At 43.8% G+C, this 21,247-nt stretch overlaps 1 protein-coding gene across 4 annotated transcripts in view; it reads left to right on the plus strand.

The window, feature by feature from the left end:
- Positions 1-464: 464 nt before the first annotated feature.
- LOC110500278 (kinesin-like protein KIF21A) overlaps positions 465-21,247 on the plus strand; it is a 46,018-nt gene continuing 25,235 nt past the window's right edge. For all 4 annotated transcript variants that reach the window (XM_090214309.1, XM_090214310.1, XM_021577571.3 and 1 more), the window contains exons 1-8: positions 465-854; positions 15,299-15,521; positions 17,124-17,306; positions 17,939-18,088; positions 18,730-18,864; positions 19,533-19,706; positions 20,193-20,308; positions 20,727-20,922. In XM_090214309.1, the coding sequence (XP_090070435.1) occupies positions 814-854; positions 15,299-15,521; positions 17,124-17,306; positions 17,939-18,088; positions 18,730-18,864; positions 19,533-19,706; positions 20,193-20,308; positions 20,727-20,922 (1,218 nt within the window). In that variant the 5' untranslated portion in view covers positions 465-813. The remainder of the gene's footprint in view (positions 855-15,298; positions 15,522-17,123; positions 17,307-17,938; positions 18,089-18,729; positions 18,865-19,532; positions 19,707-20,192; positions 20,309-20,726; positions 20,923-21,247) is intronic.

Consider the following 21,247-nt stretch of genomic DNA (forward strand, 5'->3'; position numbering starts at 1 on the left):
CACCCGTACATCAGTAATGTAATTGCAACACTAACTTTTAGGCCTACACCATTTGGTATTTCACAAACATATTCACGTTAGATTGGAATGTCAAACTGTATGGCTACATACAATATGCTAATGCTCTTCGTTTTTAATTAGATCGGCGGTTTTTAACTGCATTGGACGTTTTAAATTGCATTGCAGGTAACAAGCTGGTGTGATTGTTTGAGACTCAGCTAGTGGCCATCAATAATCCAACATATTCCATCAATTGGCCTCTATAATTGGCCTTGAGAAGGTTACCATTTACCGAACCGTTTAACGTTCGTAAGAAAACGATATACATTCACTTTAATGATTACAATGAACGGTGTTAAAAATAGAGCGGCCACGATGTTTCTTCACTCATTCAATGGGGTTGATATTTTCCCACTGTCAGGTTGGTAGGGGACATCTCAGAAGGCGTGGCTTGATTACGTTTCACTCCTCCCGTCACACACACACAGGAGCGGGCAAGTGTATTTTTCTGTCCCTATCACCTCGCAAGGCTGGCCTCTACACGGGAATAATGCAATGTCATTGAAAATGTTACCTCGTATATCGTAGCCTACGTTTATTCAGAATGCGCCTCGCCCGAGATATAAGCACAGAAAATAGCACGCTAATGCTGACTTCGTATTGAAATTATTTGTATCAGGTGGATGTGAGCTGCGGTGGCTCAAGCGCATCGGTAACGAAGCTGCATGCTGTAAAACCGTTAAATAAAAAGAAAACCAAGCTGTTTATATCGTGGTTGTTCCTAGCAGTGACGACCCTCCGGACGTCGTAACCATGAGTGGACAGGACGAAAGTTCGGTGCGGGTCGCGTTGAGGTAAGCCTGTGACATTGGATGGTGTTCTGTTCTGTCGGAAAATAATGGTCATCCTGGTCACGCCTCTCCAGGATAATGTACCTACCTATATTATTATGGTGACAATGCCGGTGTTGATAAACCACAGCACGGGCTGTTATAATGGCCTAGTTACTGTGTACTAGCATGAATGTGTAGATAGCCTGAACATTTGCGCATTGGTTCCAAAATAACGCACAGTAGACTACAATGTGGCAAAGCAATCGACGTTTACGTAGGGATTAGGGATAGCAATAACACTATGTTTCTCCCGGCGTTTATTCTAGGACACATGTCAAATGTCAAACAGCTAAAGCAACACGGCCTTCGATTTGTTTTAAGTGTCACCATCAGCCCCCCATATAGGCCAACACAATTTCGTAGGTAATGTTTCATGGGTTTCCTTTGTTGGTGCTTAAGCTACAGTACACCTTTTCCCAATGTCCTGGCTGCAGACATAGTGACTACATGGATTTATGAATGAAGGGAGAAGGGGCGGATATGGTAAGAGAAAGCAATACCGCTTGCGTCTGTGTGTGTCATAGACCTGTAATGTCATGTGAGAAGGATCGGTGGAAGACAGACTAAGACCTGGTTACACCGCTCTCTCGTTACTGCAGGCAGACTTTGACCCAGTACTCTGTTTACTAAGTCTCTGTCTGGACTGGGCCTTGGTTTTACAAGCCTCTCTCCTGCATATACATGCAGCCATATTCATGAGACAATATACTAGCAGCAAGCACATCTACATAAACATGATACCGTAGAGACTGTTTAATTGCAGACATTTCAGGCAGACAGCATTTAGAGTTTTCAAAAACGACATACTGTCATTTCACTTAAAAGCATTTAACTGCAAGGACTAAGTACTAATTGCAATGACTGCATAATAGCCACTGAACTGTTGGCAGCATAAGCAGTACAGAGACTGTCCTCTGTGTTAAAATAGCTCCCCACAACACAATCGCAGACAGACACAAGTGTGTGTAAACCCTGCCCATGTATCCATCTGCATAGAAAGCACATGCCTCATGAATTATTTGCTAGCTTTGTATAAATCAAATCAAATTATATTGGTCACATTCACATGGTTAGCAGATATTAATGTGAGTGTAGCGAAATGCTTGTGCTTCTAGTTCCAACATTAATAACTAACAAGTAATCGAACCATTCCCCAACAACTATTTATACACGCAAATCTAACAAGTAAATTGACGTTGCCCTTATACCCAATAGTTCTTCCCGGCTGTATGTAATAAGACTTAAGATTTCCTGGGGTAACAGTGTAACAAACAATACATAAAAAAAACGCAAATACTGCATACTGTTTCCTAAGAACGCGAAGCGAGGCGACCATCTCTGTCGGGGGCCATTACTGTACGCATTTGCCAGTTATTTTTTAGTCTCTCTCTTTTGCAACTTTAATTTGGTCTTTTGTTTCCTCGACAATCAGGCTCCCACTCTTTATTCTCATGGAGGAGCCAGTGGAGAGAGTCTATACAGAACAAGGCCAACTACTGTATCTAACTGTGATCACGAAAATGAAGACACGCATAGATGATCAGATAGCATGTAATCACATGTTCATAATATGTAATATAGGACCCTGAGTTCGAAAAACTCTGGGTCTTTGTTCTAAATCTCCCACACACCATTGCCTCTTCACCTGCCCCTGGGCCCTGATATAAACTTTGGTACCTGTCACTAATCCAAGTGTCCAGTGTATGGGCCAGTAAGCAGATCCCTTAAGCCCACAGTAAAGGGATACCTTCCCTGACCCTGCACCTTACTGCTCTCTTTGCTATTCTGAGAACTCCGGCCCAGCAGACCAAAGCTTACTTTATCACATTATGTACACATCCACTCACGGCACCCACACGCTGGCACATCCTTGCCAAGTCCCTCTCTAAGCCTGTAGCCCGCTTTTCCTTTCTCTCTCCCTCTACCTATCCCTGTCTCTCTCACACACACACACTGGCACGACAGCCGTTAACAGTGGCTCATAAATAGATAGGCACTGTTTTTTCTTTCACGAAACCCTCAGACAGACGCAGACCTCCAGTACAAAATGTTACACACACTCCTGAGATCTAGAGAGTCATTTCAGAGACAGCCCTGTGTCGGTCTAAGCCTGTTTTCTGCTGTTGCCTTGGGTCCATTAGGCTGATTGTCTGTCTGTCTCTGTGTCAGAGGAGTTCTTGCATGGTAACATCAGCTTTGTCTGCTGTCTGCCAACCTGTCTCAAGGATAATGCTATTACATAGGACATTTCATCTTCTGATATAATGTAACACTTGCAGCCTGGTGGCCGCCAGATCTGTATGTGCTTGCCTTGATCCAACCCTACTGACTTGAAAGCACATAATGAGTACGTATCTGGCATCCAAGCTGACACAAAAAGTTCAAGCATCCACTTAATCATTCTTGTCGTGACTTTACAACATAATCAAAGCTGCTATCGTTGCAACCACATTGTACATTAGCCCTGACGAGTTATAGTAATATCCATAAAGAAACCCTCAACCCACTATTCAATTTTGAGTTTGCATCCCCTCCCACTGTAATTACTTCTGTGTGCTGGTGGAGACTGTCGAGCAGCAACTAAGTACATGTTTAAGACAGGTTGACGGACAGGTTTTCACTGACTTGTACCACACACACACACACACACACTCACAGCGATCACCAATGTAGCTTGTTGTTGTTAGATACACAGCCTGCCGGTGCCAGTTTGCCAACTGCTGTCAGTTAGCGAGGCGTAATGCTTCAGCCCCAGTTTCATGCACAAGGCTCATATGGTCCATTATCATCCTAATGCTCTTGTGATGTTAATGAGCGCGACAAGTAAAAGTTCAATGTTTTGGCACCAGAAGTGCACAGTCCTGTGTTCACCGATTCATTGGTGCATTACTGCGACGGAGTCGATCAGTGACTCTCATGAGCATATGTTTTCCGATGCTGCTCTTGAACATAAATGACTGGCACATAGATTTTGGTTCGACTTTTTCTGTGCTTTACACAATTTCGTTTTGTGCTCATTACACCTGTTTTATGTTTTTAGGCCAGCGCTTTTAAAACACACAGACAAGGCTATAGCTGTCCTGGACACAACTATATTGAAGTATTTATTCACTGGGGTCAGTATCGTATGAGTTCAGTCTAAATGGAATAAACATGGCCCATGTAAGTGTTAGTATGTTTGATCAAGTAAAGTGTGCCCGGAGGAGCCAGTCAAGTGGTCGTTTCATCAATATCCTTGAAGTGAATGAATTATGCATACCCTCAAGCCTGGAGCTAGGCTACAGTGGTAACAAACAGTGTTGTTCGTTTCAGGTTTCAAGTTGTTCATGTTAGAAGCTAGACAGGCCTTTTACACTATTTCAGGTAAAGTCAAAAGAAGACAATTCTTTCAGAAAGCAATAGAATTTACACTATAACGGATATGCCTTGTTATGTTAGTGTGATATATTGAGTGCAGCTTCTGTTTCAGATTTTCACATGTGGGGCATAAGTCACCAAAACAGCCGCTATTGTGCAATGGGACCAAACCCTCACAGAGTAAAATCCTTCCCACTAGTCAAACTGTCTCCATGATTAAAACAAAAAAAAACTTATACCCCTTGCAGTTAAGACACTTTTTGTAATTAAGAACTTTTGTAGCACCACAGCGACTTCTAAATTTCAGTCCAAGCCTGGTACCTTTTTTAAAAAGGTGTGGTTATGACTCCAACGCACAAGATGCCCCTCTTCGGACACATCCACACCTCCCATTGTTTTTTCAGTGTCAATCAAAGCCCAGCTCCTCCTCCTGCTCTTAGCCAATTACTTTTAGGAGAAGAGTGCACTTCCTGCCACGACACTGGAAAATGTTATGGTTTTACAGTACATTCATGATACATATGCACGAACCGCCATACAAATACATGCAAACCAGCTGCAGGCACACGTCATGTGATATTGCAACGTGTCCTTACTTACTACGGGAGACAATAACATTAGTTACAGTACCTATTCAATTTCATCCACTTCTCTCAGTATACAAGTAAGGCTACGTGTTGTAGCTGAATCCTTCTGGCTGAGACTCCTCTATGTGTATTTTACTCTTAGGCCATAACTGATAACTGAGTACTTCTTTGTGTCTCTGTCAGTGTTGCACCTTGTATCGTTCCCTCGCCTACAGCTTCTTTGTTTATATATAGAGAGATGGGTCTCTTGACTCTCTTCTGTCGACAGGCACTTTGCAGCTGAGCTGCCTGCACTCAACCGCCAGCCCAGTGATGTAGTCAAGTCACTAAACCTTGAGTCCGTGTCGAGTTCCCAAGTCCCTAGTGTTCGATTCCGAGTCCAAGTCCAAGTCCTTTATACTCGAGTACTACAACATTGCCCATGCCTGTTAGCCAGAGGGACAGAGTGTTTACTTTCTAAAATTAGTTTTATTTTAGTTTCACACATAAGATATTTATCTTTCACACAACACACAACAAGATCATCACAACATGCCCTTAAACCCAAACATGACCAAAATACAAGCCCTTAAAACGGCACAACAGAATATCACAAGATAAGCTTGTGTTGGCTTGAGGTCAGATACATTAACTTAGCCCAGATTGATAAACTAATGTGTTTTAGGAGTCTCACTGTTATCCCATTGCCAGAAGAAAATAACGTGTCTCTCAATTTATTTTCTGCAATTATCACTCATTGCCCTTGGCTGTGTCATTGCAAAACATTCTTGGGTTGTTTTCTCCCATCCGAAATAACTCCAACTCACAAGGTTGTATGTCTGCTAGTGTCATCCTCTTATCTGGTGTTTTGACAGAGTTCCCTTTGTGGCATAGTGCTATTTAACTGCCCTGAATGTTTCCACATATGATCGCTGTTATTTTGTGTCATTCATCATAGTGCTTGGCTTGAGGAAGAGAAGATGGGTGTGTGTGTATGTGTGTGTGTGTCCTTTGTCTCTTGTCCTGGTTTCCCCCCCCTAACTGACAGTGTGAAATCGACAGCCACTGCGTGGACCCCTGCTCCTCTTTTCCTGCTCTTCCCTGTAGCTGCAATGTGACCTCTGACCCAGGAAGCATTAGAGCTGTGGCCACTGGTCAGTGAACCCCACCCCGCCCAGTGTGGTTACCCTGTGAATGGACATCACTCGCCCGTGTAGAAGAGCCTTGACAGATTTAAGCCAGGTGAAGAGAAGTGGGGGTTCTTGAGTTGCAGAATTCTCTGGCTGAATCTTCCCCTACTTTCACTAGTGGCCTTGGTAACTGAAGTGACATCATTTTCCTGTGTGGACACTAAGAGAGACATTTGTTCATTCAAAGACCATTTGTTGAAGACATTTTAGGAAGAAGTTTTAGGGAAAAGTAGTTTGGTTTATTTGGTTGGAGGCGCTTACATGCATCGTTTGCATCAGTTGATCGTTGTTGAAATCTGCAAAGTTTGTCTTTCTGTGCTCTAAGGGGGGAAAAGCCTGTTACTACCTGTTAATCACAGAGCATTGACGTTGAGAATTATCCACTGACTTGCTTCATGATCTCCAGTACAGTACTTAAAAATGGACAGACTGTTCCTAAAAGCAAGTACAGTGGAATGAATATAACTTAGTTTGAAGACTGAGCATTAAACACTGACACCGCTGTTGTCAGCTGTTATTTTTTGCTGTAGCTATTACTCACAGTGATGCTCTGTAAACGTAGCTTAATGCACGTATTACACCATTACAACCCTGATATTATGACAGACTCTAAACAATGTGTCAGTCAGTGAGTCAGGGGCCTCTTAAGGTCGAGGCAAAAAGAGATCACATCTGATGTCCTGAAAAAGGCAACCGATGAACAGTGAATGATGACAGGTGACATCGTCATCCACACGCACAACACACAGTGTTGCCTTTTTGCGTTTTGCTTCACAATGTCATAATTGAAACAAACACACAACATTGGAGCATGAGGACATGAGCACTTTGTATGAAATCCACTCCATATGACGACAGTGGATGATGTCAGTCATATGACAGTGGAAGTAATATTCCCATTGAAGTGCCTTTTTCTCCACCCAGCCCATTTCTTCATCCTCCCCCAGCTCATCTCCATCAGAGGCATATCATATGACATCAGTGGATGTTGTCAGATAATGATGATGATGACAATAAGAATATTCCTATTAACCTTTTACTGCAGTGGACTAAATCAGGGTCTACTTTGAAATAAAAGTATGCACCTCACACGTATGGTTATGGGCTTTAAAAAAAGACACCTGTAACACGTCAGAAATAGAGTTGAAATTTTGAGTTTGCATCCCGAGTTTGCATTACACTTTATATACAGTACCAGTCAAAAGTTTGGACACACCTACTCATTATAGGGTTTTTCTTTATTTTTACTATTTTCTACATTGTAAAATAATAGTGAAGACATCAAAGGTATGAAATATCACATATGGAGTCATGTAGTAACCATAAAAGTGCTAAACTATTCAAAATGTATTTTATATTTGAGATTCTTTAAAGTAGCCACCCTTTGCCTTGATGACAGCTTTGCACACTCTTGGCATTCTGTCAACCAGCTTCATGTGGTAGTCACATGGAATGCATTTCAATTAACAGGTTTGCCTTGTTAAAAGTACATTTGTGGAATTTCTTTCCTTCTTAATGCGTTTCAGAAAATCAGTTGTGTTTTGACAAGGTAGGGGTGGTATATAGAAGATAGACCTATTTGGTAAAAGCCCAATCCATATTATGGCAAGAACAGCTCAAATAAGCAAAGATAAACAACACTCCATCATTACTTTAAGACATGAAGGTCAGTCAATCCGGAAAACTGCCCTCGCAAAAACCATCAAGCGCTTTGATGAAACTGGCTCTCGTGAGGACTGCCACAGAAAAGGAAGACCCAGAGTTACCTCTGCTGCAGAGGATAAGTTCATTAGAGTTACCAGCCTCAGAAATTGCAGTCCAAATAAATGCGTCACAGAGTTCAAGTAACAGACACATCTCAACATCAAGTGTTCAGAGGAGAACACGTGAATCAGGCCTTCATGGTTGAATTGCTGCAAAGAAACAAGCAATTGACATTAGATCGGTGGAAATCTGTCCTTTGGTCTGATGAGTCCAAATTTGAGATGTTTGGTTCCAACCGCCGTGTCTTTGTGAGACGCAGAGTAGGATGACCTCTGCATGTGTAGTTCCCACCGTGAAGCATGGGGGAGGAGGTGTGATGGTGTGGGGGTGCTTTGCTGGTGACACTGTCTGTGATTTATATAGAATTCAAGGCACACTTTACCAGTATGGCTACCACAGCATTATGCAACGATACACCATCCCATCTGGTTTGAGCTTAGTGGGACTATCATTTGTTTTTCAACAGGACAATGACCCAACACACCTCCAGGCTGTGTCAGGGCAATTTGACCAAGAATGAGAGTGATGGAGTGCTTCATTAGATGACCTGGCCTACACAATCACCCAACCTCAACCCAATTGAGATGGTTTGGGATGGTTGGACCGCAGAGTGAAGGAAAAGCAGCCAACAAGTGCTCAGTATATGTGGGAACTCCTTCAACTGTTGGAAAAGCATTCCAGGTGAAGCTGGTTGAGAAAATGGCAAGAGTGTGCAAAGCTGTCATCAAGACAAAGGGTGGCTACTTTGAAGAATCACAAATATAAAATATATTTAGATTTGTATAACACTTTTTTGGTTACTACATGATTCCATATGTGATATTTCATAGTTTTATTCTACAATGTAGAAAATAGTAAAAATAAAGAAAAAACCTTGAATGACTAGATGTGTCCAAACTTTTGACTGGTACTGTACAGTACGTCACAGAAAACTGAAATATAACAAAACCTTTTGACATAGAAACACCAGATTTTAAATTATGTTTATTAATTATGAAATCATGAAAAATATTAATACAATTCCACCCATTAGGCCACTAGGTCATTTGACTGCAGGAAAGGGTTACAGTGCCATTTCCTTCCCCATCCCCTCTCTTCTTCCTCTATCCCTGGGCATCCATTAACCCAGGCCTGTTCTGCTCTAACCCATGTCATAGAGGGCGTAGCTGAAGCTTTTCATTCTTCTTTCAAGGGGACCTTTCAAAACTGATTGAGACACTTGTTGTAAGCAGCACAACAACAGAACCATTTATCGGCATTTGTGTGTGTGTGTATCAGAAGTTCACTGTAAATCCGGTGTCTAAAGTTCCCTGGTCTCAGTTTCAGGTGCAGTGAAGGGCCAGAGAAAAGAGAGAGAGTGTGTGTGTGTGTGTGTGTGTGTGTGTGTGTGTGTATGTGTGTGTGTGTGTGTGTGTGTGTGTATGTGTGGTGTGTGTGTGTGTGTGTGTGTGTGTGTGTGTGTGTGTGTGTGTGTGTGTGTGTGTGTGTGTGTGTGTGTGTGTGTGTGTGTGTGTGTGTGTGTGTGTGTAGAACGGTCCCTCGTTAATCTCTGCTCTACAGCATCAGTGTCTCAGGGTAAAAACAACCCGGGAAGTAAAGGGTCTGTTCCAACGCTCATTAAAGGCCCAATGCAGTCAAAATATGTTTTACTATGGTTTACAGTATATCATGTTGTACAAAAGCTGATGAAACTAACACTGTAAAAGTGTGATCAAATTGGATCATTGTTATTTAACTGATAGTGGCTGGTTGAAAATACAATCTACACAGGAACGTCTAATCAGAAGGTTTGCATGGTGTTTTGGCCTTCCATGGAGACATCACCACGCAGTAAATTGATGAATAGACCAATAACAACAAGAGTTCCAAACCTCTCTGCCAATTTAACTAGGCAAGTCAGTTAAGAACACATTTTTATTTATGATGACCACCTACCAGGGAACTGCCTTGTTCAGGGGCAGAACGACAGATTTTTATCTCGTCAGCTCGGGGATTCGATCCAGCAACTTTTCGGTTACTGGCCCAGCGCGCTAACCACTAGGTTACCTGCCACCAACAACAGCTAGTTTTTAGTTTTCCCTTCCCAACACAGAGACCTCTCCCAGACAAATTAAAAATATTATTTTATTTAACCAGGCAAGTTAGTTAAGAACAAATTCTTATTTATCCCTATGGAACTCCCAATAACAGACAGATGTGATGCAGCCTGGATTGGAACCAGGTACTGCAGTGACTCCTCTTGCAGTGTCTTAGACTACTGTGCCACCCGGGAGCCCTAACTAAATACAGTAAGGTACTTAATTGTTACGCAGAAATGATTTGCTCTTGATATAAAAAAAAAACCTGTCTGCATTGGGCATTTAAAAACCCTGTTCCTAGTGCCTGAATTCCCCAGGTACTTGGCCACAATTTAACCTCTGATATGAGTGGAGTTTAAAAGCCAGCTGCCTAACTCTATTCTCCTCCCTTTGCAATGTGTGGACACAGGGCAGCAATCCTCCCTCTTCTTTCTGTTTTCTTCTCAAATGAATCCGAACAAGTCTATATGAGTGAAAGATTGATTGTTTCCTGTAATCTAGTTGTGTATCGTACCGGTTGTTTCCCTTCAGTGTGGGTCCAGATGCTTCTCTGGACTCATGTAGCTCTAGAATTAGATTAGGGCTGTGACTGCTGTGGTTTGCAGATGGGAAATGATATGTGATGGTCTCTCAGGGGACCATTGTGGTTGGCTGAGGCGGAGGCAGGGGCTGAGGTCAGGTAATCACCTTTCTTACCAGTATAGTTGTTATTATTCATGGAGATCTACACACATACTGTATAGACTCAACCATATCCATAGCAGAGAACACTGGTTATGACGGTCACCAGCCTTCCCCGGTGCAGCCAGTGCACCCTGGCCTCTGGCCTGCAGTACATTTCAAATTTTAAAAGAGCCATTCTGTTTGAAGTGTGTTTGTTTAGTAGGAGATTATGCTGGCGAGAAATGTGACTGTGCTACCGCCTGGCCCTGCGTCTTGCTGCCCTTTGAACCAGGTCAATGTATGGTGGTGGTGGTAGCTGTGTGGAGGGAGGGAGGGAGGGAGGGAGGGAGGGAGGGAGGGAGGGAGGGAGGGAGGGAGGGAGGGAGGGAGAGAGAAAATGAGAGGGAGAGAGAGGGAGAGAAGGACAGAGAGAGAATGCGACAAAGAGAGACAGACAGGCAAGGTTGCCCCAGATAATTCGTACTGGGTCCATAGGAGAGACTCGGCTCAGGCCCAGGACAGCTGCTTCTGAATGGGGTTGAGCTATAGTGAGCTAGCCTGGCGCTGCCCATTTTATTCTGAGAGGGGTTAGTGAGTTACCAAGTGCCGCCGCCATGGTGCATGGCTCCTCTGGCTGTCACTGTAATCGCTGTAATGAGGTCTCCAGCGTGACGCTAACTGGACATGTCACATGGGGAGAGTCTGTCAGGAGCTCTACGGTGTGTGTCCATACGCGTGTGTGTTGGCTTGCGTGTATGTGTGTGCGTCAGTCCATGTGTGTGTCAGCCTTTCATCTCACAGAAGCGACCTATCCCACCTCAGTTAACTTCAGCCCACCTCTTCTGAACCGGATTATTGCATACTTTCAACATATATTTTATATTCCCCGAAGGAGGCTTAACCTGACCGGGGGGTTGACTGAGTTGTCATGGAGGGTAAATGTACAGTCGTTATCACAGAGAGCTAATAGCTCTCTGCTCAGTCAGTCAGTCCCCTTGTACTGTGTTAGGCAAAGGCTTTGGGTCCCCTATAGAGGGACAGGAACTGGAGAGTTAGATTACTAGAAAACAACACATAAGACTTAATACTTTTTGGCACAATAGTGTAGTGTTGTCCTATGCTGGTCCTGGGGATGGAGTTGGACTCAAAGGGTGTATACATTTTTTGGTTCAGGCCAGCACTAACACACATCTGGTTCAACTTATCACCTAATCACTGATTACCTTGATTCGTTTTGTCAGAGCTGGGCTAGAACAAACATTTACACCACTCTGGACCAGGACTAGTGTTGAAAAACACTGCTGTAGTCTAGAGGGTGGATTAGTGCTTTAAGTCTAAAGTCTACATGAAGGTATGGAGCAGCTACTGTATATGTCAACCATTATTCACCCTGATGGATCCAGTGTTTTCATTTCACTCATAGCCTTAAAACCTGTCAGTCAACTATCCCAGCTAGAGGACAAATGTAATGTACACAAGTGCACTACTCACTCACACTGCACTGTGAAGTGTGCTCAACACTCATAAACTTCTCATTATATATAATGTCAACAGTGAAGAGGCGACTCCCGGATGTTAGCCTTCTAGGCAGAGTTAGAAAGAAAAACCCATATCTCAGACTGGCCAATAGAAATAAGAGATTAAGATGGGCAAAAGAACACAGACACTGGACAGAGGAAGTCTGTCTAGAAGGCCAGCATCCCGGAGTCGCCTCGTCTCTGTTGACGTTGAGACTGGTGTTTTGTGGGTACTATTTAATGAAGCTGCCAGTTGAGGGACTTGTGAGGCGTCTGTTTCTCAAACTAGACACTCTAATGTACTTGTCCTCTTGCTCAGTTGTGCATCGGAGCCTTCCACTCCTCTTTCTATTCTGGTTAGAGCCAGTTTGTGCTGTTCTGTGAAGGGAGTAGTACACAGCACTGTACGAGATCTTCAGTTTCTTGGCAATTTCTCGCATGGAATAGCCTTCATTTCTCAGAACAAGAATAGACTGACAAGTTTCAGAAGAAAGTTATTTGTTTCTGGACATTTTGAGCCTGTAATCGAACCCACACATGCTGATGCTCCAAATAACTAGTCTAAAGAAGGCCAGTTTTATTGCTTCTTTAATCAGAACAACGGTTTTCAGCTGTGCTAACATAATTTTAAAAGGGTTTTCTACTGATCAATTAGCCTTTTAAAATGATCGACTTGGATTAGCTACACAACGTGCCATTGGAACACAGGAGTGATGGTTGCTGATAATGGGCCTCTATATGCCTATGTAGATATTCCATAAAAAATCTGCCGTTTCCAGCTACAATAGTCATTTACAACATTAACAATGTCTACACTGTATTTCTGATCAATTTGATGTTATTTTAAATGGACAAAAAATGTGCTTTTCTTTCAAAAACAAGGACATTTCTAAGTGACCCCAAACTTTTGAACGGTGGCAAACATTGATCTATATGGCTCTGGTCTAGAGGCCTATACTGTTTAAACAAATTTCTGGTCTGAAATATCTTTCTGGTGTTGAGAAAGCAGCTTTGAAGTGGCAGTGGTCAGTTAAGTTTATTGGTCTTATTCAGGAGGAATCTGTCAACAATCTTGAGCTGGTCATATATCCTGGGAGAATCTCACTTTAATTTCCTCGATTCCTCATGTTCTCTCTCCTCGCCTCAAGGAGAGAGGAAGCAAGGAAACAAGGAAATGCAATTGAGATTCTCCCAGGATATTGTGTATGGAAGACACTGGGGGATGTCACAGAGCAAGGCTGGAGTCCTAGACATGCACACACAAGAAGGAGTGTTTGACTGTTTGTCTTGCCTCACCGCCTTGGCTGGGATGCTCTCATCACAATCAATCAGACCAATGATGTGATTTACACTGCACTGAACTCACTCTCTTTCCTCATGTAGGGACATTTGACACCAAATGAAATGCTATTGAATGTAATCTCATGACCAGTGCTGTGTATTATCTAGTGTCTTTGATCTCATCTTTGGCTGGAAGCCAGCCCAGCATTCTCACTTTTAGTATTTCTGCATTATTGTTACTTAACGTGTTGTAAGCGGTGATGAGTATTATCTTTGTTGTGATGGTTCTGTCCTGTTTTAGGAAGTGGGCCAAAGGGATTACTGTGGATTCCCCCTAACGCCCCAAACCCCAAAAACTTGTGTCAAACAGAGGTCTGTCAGCGGGGTGTTCTGCAGGAACATGAACAAAGAGATCAGTAATGGACTAGTATACAAGCCTACCTGTTGAGGCAGCAGAAATGTGGAAATACTGAAATACTCTGTAGCAAATACAGAAGAAAGTTATGACCCAGATTATGTACTAGAGGTGTAACATTACAGGTAATGCAGCCTCCTCTTCCCCTCTTCTCAACCCCCTCTGCTCTCATCTATCCCTTCCTCGCTTTGTCCCCTCTTCTCATTCACTGTGTAATCCCAGAGAGAGGATGCTAAATAGCCGGGATCTGATGTCACTGGGGCACAAGAACACCACTGTAGCCTGACTGTGTATGTGTGTGTGTGTGCGTGTGTGTGTGTGTGTGTGTGTGCGTGCGTGCGTGTGTGTGTGCGTGCGTGCTGTAGCCTGACTCTCTGCTGTGACTCTCCAATCACAATACTGCCCTTATAAACACAATTACAGGCCTAAAACAAGTAATGCGTTTACTTACAGTACTCTTCCATCAAGTCTTCTGAATATTTCCCATTTGAATTGAGTTGAAATCATGTGATATTTGTCCAGTGAGTTCTGTGATGAGCTAGACAGGCGCAGGGGCAGCGTGTATGGGGGAATTGCAAGGCAGGGTGTGACTGTTTACCTCATGTAGCTCCACAGCTTCCACTCTTCTCTGAGCCCAGGCTCGAACACTGAGGGCTCTGTATGGGGCAGAGTGGTGGAGTGTGCTGGCAGCGTGAGGGGAATCGCACACACAGACACACATACGCAGGCACGCAAACACACACACACGTAGGTATGCACGCACGCAGGCACACATACAAACACGCAGGTATGCACACACACACACACACACACACACACACACACACACACACACACACACACACACACACACACACACACACACACTCCAGGCCCCTAGGAAAACAGATTAGTGAATAATACATGTATTACTAAGAACTGGACCAACAGATCTACTGTATGTAGCACAGATGAAGCTAACTGTTTTATAGAAGCAATAAAGCACTCAAACGTGGCATATCGTGGTTAACTTAATGTCTAAAAGTCAACCATAACCCTGAATCATACTCGACATGCAACTTTCAAACTCAGCTTATCAAAGCTTTGCCCTTGAGGTTTTGTCAAGGAGCTAAGGCCTCTCTACCATCTGCATGCCACATCTCTGCATACCACAAGTCAATATGTCAACACATTAGAATAAGTACTGAGTCGGGTGTAGTCACTACAGTGTAGTCTCTTCTGATAACACTATAGAAGTGAAGATATTAACATATCAGACACATCTACCGAAGGGTGGAATGTTATGAAATGACTAACTGTTATGTGATAATGTTTTCCGTGCCTCAAATGTAACTTTGCCTTCAGCAAATAAGAAGGCATAGATGGAAACCAAGCACACAAAACATCTCCATTATAAACTCTCGCTTCCTCTCTCTCGCTCTCTCTCTCTCTCTCTCTCTCTCTCTCTCTCTGTCTCTCTCTCTCTCTCTCTCTCTCTCTCTCGCCGTCCCTCTCCTTTTCTGTATATCGATTCATGTTTAACATTTTATACAGTTACAAACCGTAACGCGGCATCTCTCTCGACCCTCTCTCAGGATTCGTCCTCAGCTGGCGAGGGAGAAGATCGAGGGATGTCACATCTGTACGTTCTGCATGCCCGCCGAGCCCCAGGTGATGCTGGGTAAAGACAAGGCGTTCACTTACGACTACGTGTTTGACATGGACTCCCAGCAGGACATCATCTACACACACTGCACTGAGAAACTCATCGAGGGATGCTTCGAGGGGTACAACGCTACCATCTTTGCCTATGGACAGGTCAGATATTTGCATGACACGCACACGCACACACACACACACACACACACACACACACACACACACACACACACAGAGGCGTACATGCACAAATGCATACATATACACACATGCACACACACATTTACAAACATGCGCACAAACGCATTAAAAACACCAACACATACACGCACCATATTTGCCTACAGACGCAATGCGGTTCAGTGCTGGACACACCCAAGGAAAGGGATGGGCTCTGCCACCCCCAGGAATCCACCACGTGTCCTGTGGTCTCTGGTCCCTTGCCGGATGAATTCAAAAAACAGTGTTGTTACTGTAAGCAAGCAGAACATGTTATCACACCTTGTTTCCAATACCAAACTCACACTGGCTATTACAACGTCATTCATCAAACCCCTATCTGTGACTCAGTGAGGGATAAACTATAACTCTGCTAAACTCACATTGACCGTAGCATCGTCATTTATTCAACCTTATAACTGTGTATCAGTGAGTTATATAGCACTGCTTTGAAACTGTTCTCAGTTAGGCTCCACGTCTTCATAGAGCTGATTTCAGAGGAAGAGAGAAGCCAACAGGCCACGAAGACTCAGCAACAGCAGGCATGTTCTAACGGGACCAACCTCAGGGTTTTTATTGGCTTGATAGATTAACACCTGCGACTGACTTTCTACAGTACATGTTCATATCTATCTATCAGGCTCTCTTTCACTATCTCTCTCTCTCTCTCTTTCTCCCTGCTCTCTCTCTCTCTCTCTCTCTCTCTCTGCCTGTCTGTCTTTCAGTGGAAGGCATTCAGTTGTACAACTGAGTAGGTATCCCCCTTTCCCTTTCTTGCTCTTACTCTCTCAAACTTGTTCACTTTTTCTTGCGTTTGCTTCTGTCACAACCTCTTCCTCTGATCTGAAGCTCTATAGTGGAGCTCTGCCAAACTCTCCTTTCACTCCTCTCCTCCTCCTCTTAATCTCTCTGTCCATTCTCCTCTGCCGGCTCCATTCTTCTCAGCCCCGTTGTCTCCCTGTCAGACTCTCATTCAGGGGGTACAGCGGGTCGCGCACACGCAAACGCATACACATGCACACTCACACACAACAATTTATATGTACGCATGCATGCACACACACTCACATTACATCTACACAAATACACACAAAAACACACGGGCACACACACACACACACACACACGGGCACACACACACACACACACACACACACACACTACTGTCAGAGTATCTTTCAGGTGACGTGTGAATTAGCGTCGCATTCCTTTGGTAGTCACCATGACAACCAAGCCCCCAACCCCAATGTGTGTGCACTGTGCAGTCGTAGCTACATATATTAGGAATGGCTTTAGTCCAGGAGAGTCATTTTGGCAGGGCTTATTTTTCTTCTATTCTGGCGTTTTGTACTGTTTTTTAATTTGAGTAAGAAAAGCTGATCCCCACTCCCCGTTTATAACTTCCTGTATTCATGAAATAGCAGCATAGGCCCACTGACTGTCTGAATAAGTTTCAAGTCAGATAAATGAGTAAATAAATGAAACAATATAATTGGTTATTGATCCTATCATATCCTCGCCCTTCTTGTCCCTCTCCCCTAGACTGGTTCGGGGAAGACCTACACCATGGGCACAGGGTTTGACGTGAACATCAGTGAGGAGGAGTTGGGCATCATTCCCCGGGCAGTCAAGCACCTCTTCAGGGGCATTGAGGAACGACGGCACTCCGCCACAGAGCAGGGCAAGCCTGTACCCGAGTTCAAGATCAACGCACAGTTCCTGGAGGTATGTGTGACGGAAAGGACAAAACGTACTATGTGCTTTTTTAGCTGAGGTGATTTGGTTAAGACGTTGGGTTGGTGAGCGGGACACCCGTATTCAATCCCCACTGGTTACACTTTTGAACCAGAAATGCAATCTCTCTCTGTAGTCTCCCATTAGCTCTACAACATGAGGAAGCTTGGAGATGCAGGTTTCTAAATCTCTGAAAAGAAGCCCATTGGCCATGGAAGGCTAGGTTGGAGCCTTCGTTATTGCTTACTTAAACCTATCCGGTTCCCTTCCCTTAGAGCTGCTAACACAAGAGCGGTATTAGGGGAAAGGGTTCTGGCTAGGGGTCGCAGCAACTCTGTGTAGCAACCTGGAGCAGATGGAAGGATACTCTACTTCTGTCTGCTCATGGGATGTGTTCAGCTAATTTATCTCTACAGGCAGATGATTTATCACCATAGAGTAATTACTAGGGAATTACGCGTCTCACTCAAATCTGATATCGCTTGCTGGTACATGTCTCTAAAAACTAATAAAGCAGTATACTTTCTATAACCAAAATGACTTAACTACTGATGTTTTCCATGCACAGTTATTTGGATTTGGGGTATTGGTTCATTGGCTTGTTTTTTCCCCTCCTATCCCAGCTGTACAATGAGGAAGTGTTGGATCTGTTTGAATCAACGCGGGACATGGATGGGAAGAGACAGAAGTCCACCATCAAGATTCATGAGGACGCTAGCGGAGGCATCTACACTGTGGGAGTCACCACGCGCACGGTCACCTCCGAGGCAGAGGTTAGTCTCAATCACAATCTAAAGCAGAAGAACACCAATCTGTACCTATGGTCGTTGGTTAAACATATGTTATTGCTGTGAGCCTAAATCTGTCTGTGAATGTGTTTGGGTCAAGGCTCAGGAGAAGACCCATATGCAGACAGTTTCGAAGTAACAAAAGTTTATTACAAAAACAGGGGGGCAGGTTAACAACAGGTCAAGGGCAGGCAGAGGTCAGTAGTCCAAAGTAGAGTCTGAAAGGTACAGAACGGCAGGCAGGCTCAGGGTCAGGGCAGGCAGAGGTCAGTAATCCAGGGTGGTGTGACAAGGTACAAAATGACAGGCAAGCTCAGGGTCAAGGCAGGCAGAATGGTCAAAAACCGGGAAAGCTAGAAAACAGGAACTAGACACAGACAGGAGCACGGGAAAATCCGCGGGCATTCTTGACGAAACAAAACGAACTGGCAACAGACAAACAGAGAACACAGGTATAAATACACTGGGGATAATGACGAAGATGTAGGGGGGTGGAGACAAGCACAAAGACAGGTGAAACAGATCAGGGTGTGACAAACAGAATTTCTCTCTTGAATACACTGTACTAACACTAAACTCTCCCATTCCTTTCCTGTCCCTGGTCCTCCTTCCCCCTCCCTGTACAGATGATGCAGTGTCTGAAGCTGGGTGCTCTGTCCCGTACTACAGCCAGCACCCAGATGAACATCCAGAGCTCGCGCTCCCATGCCATCTTCACCATCCACCTGTGCCAAGTCAGAGTCTGCACTCCAGACGACAGCGTACGTGGCATTGCACCAGTGGCCTGGAGCTCTCTAGAGCCAAGCCTAGGATAGGATACACTTTTCACAGTCTATTTCACTGGCTGTACTATTTTCACTGTCATTCTTTAGAAATTACATGATAAAAAGGTTATTAAGCTGCATAATCATTACCATTTTATTTGGGAGTTGTTGTAACATACAACCACTCGTTTGTTTCCGATCGTGAAAATACACATGAATAACATTTCATTTCCTAGTATTTATGAGATAAACAATAAACACCCCAGCTGATAAACAAGAGGACTGTGAAATGCAGCGTTACCCAAGCCTCCCACACAGCACCCCAGCCAGCGACACAGCTCACCACACAGCATATCTCCCCACATAAATCCCAATGGACACACACACCAGCTGGGCATGATGTCACCCTCCTCTCTCTGCTCCGCTGATTAAATGGACAATATACAGGCTGCTACAGACACAGATATGTCTATCCACTGGTGTTGCTATTGAGAGCTATAATGGAAGACGAAAGCCACCAGTTATATTTCTCATAAGCCTAAATCAATGCTCGAGCCAAAATGTCCATACACATGTCCAAGACATGAAATTACACACACAATCACCAAGTGTATTTTCCCCCACAGTCTCTTCTTTGTTTTATACACCATACCCATCTCCTTCAGGAGTCCAATGAGACAGACGGCCGCCTGGCCAACGGTTCCTCTGAGATCAACTCTGAGTTTGAGACGCTGACGGCTAAGTTTCACTTTGTGGACCTGGCCGGGTCGGAGAGACTAAAGAGGACAGGAGCTACTGGGGATAGAGCCAAGGAAGGCATCTCCATCAACTGTGGACTGGTGAGACTCTCACTGTAAAATAATGCATGCTATAGTTAGAAAATTGGTGAACACACAGTGCCTGGTTTGGGTCAATTTATTACAAGTTGACGGACTTTAAATGGAAATGACCCGCACCATTCCCAATGCTAGAACAGTGCATGTAAAGGTCATAGGTTACTCAACACTAAGAGGTTTTGGAGAGTCAGGACAGTGGTGATGCCATGTCCTCTTCTTAGATGACTGACCTGAACTGTTTCAATGATACACTTGTGTAGAGCTGAGAAGCTATCGGGGAAAGCGCCACCTGGTGGCTGAGAAAGATATTGCAGATGTCCTACCAACACTGTGGCACCACCTCTTTGATTGACAACTGCATTTAAACGCCACATTAAAGGAAGGATTTGATGCTTTATTTTTGATAGAATGCAGATGCTTAAGCCTCATTTTTAAGGATCTCATCTCATCTTCATGTCTCCTTGGTCGGTTTTTCCTCTCTCGCTGCAGCTTGCTCTGGGTAACGTGATCAGTGCTCTGGGGGACAGGAGTAAGAGGTCCACCCACGTGCCTTACAGGGACTCGAAACTCACCCGGCTACTGCAGGACTCTCTGGGAGGAAACAGGTCTGTATGTCCTCATAAACCACATAAAGACACTGTATGTAATAGTGTTTGAAGAAATAGATATAATAACAGTTGTATTCTATTTCTGGAATATCGCTAGAACCTCTCCTTGAAGCTTTATTATGTGGATTCATTAATTATCTGTCTAATGAAGGTCTGCTGACTAAAATGTCAATGTTTTAAAAGTAATCTATTAAAACCGGATTTTATTTACGCTAGTGGGTGAATTAATTACCATATATTTGAACATTTATCTATTTTTTAAAATAAATTCTAATAATTCATTTGATTTATTTTCCAAGTAGTTTACAAAGTGATTTACATTGACGTTGCCTATGTGGTTATTCCGTTTCAAATTATTTTTGTGTGTGTCTGTCTACGGCCCGTGTCCATCTTCTCTCTCTCTCTCTATCCCCAGTCAAACGGTGATGATAGCGTGTATCAGCCCATCTGACCGGGACTTCATGGAGACACTGAGCTGTCTGAACTACGCTAACCGAGCCAGGAACATTAAGAACAAGGTGATGGTGAACCAGGACAAAGCCTCCCAGCAGATATCAGCTCTCAGGACTGACATTGCCAGGCTACAGATGGAACTGATGGAGTACAAGACGGTAAGAGAAGGAAAGAGAGGATGGAGGGTGCAAGAGAGGGAGAGGGAGATAAAAACATTTTTTTTGTTGCTATTTTTAGATATCATTATAAAGGCACTGTTTTCCAGGTCAAGTCACATGGTTAACTGTACCATAATATGGATCCATATAACTTCTAAAACGTACTAACGGCTGCACATGTGTCCATTGAGGTTGTATTTCTGGTAGCCTGGAATCCAACTAAACAATAGTGAAACAGAGGGATATTCAGTGTGGATTTTCAGTCTATATTTCTCTATGACCTGCACTCATCTCTCTGCTTCCCTCTGGTCTGAGCAGGGCAAGC

This window comes from Oncorhynchus mykiss, chromosome 21, assembly GCF_057628025.1.
Source record: "Oncorhynchus mykiss isolate SJ-2025 chromosome 21, ASM5762802v1, whole genome shotgun sequence".
Taxonomy (NCBI): Eukaryota; Metazoa; Chordata; class Actinopteri; order Salmoniformes; family Salmonidae; genus Oncorhynchus; species Oncorhynchus mykiss.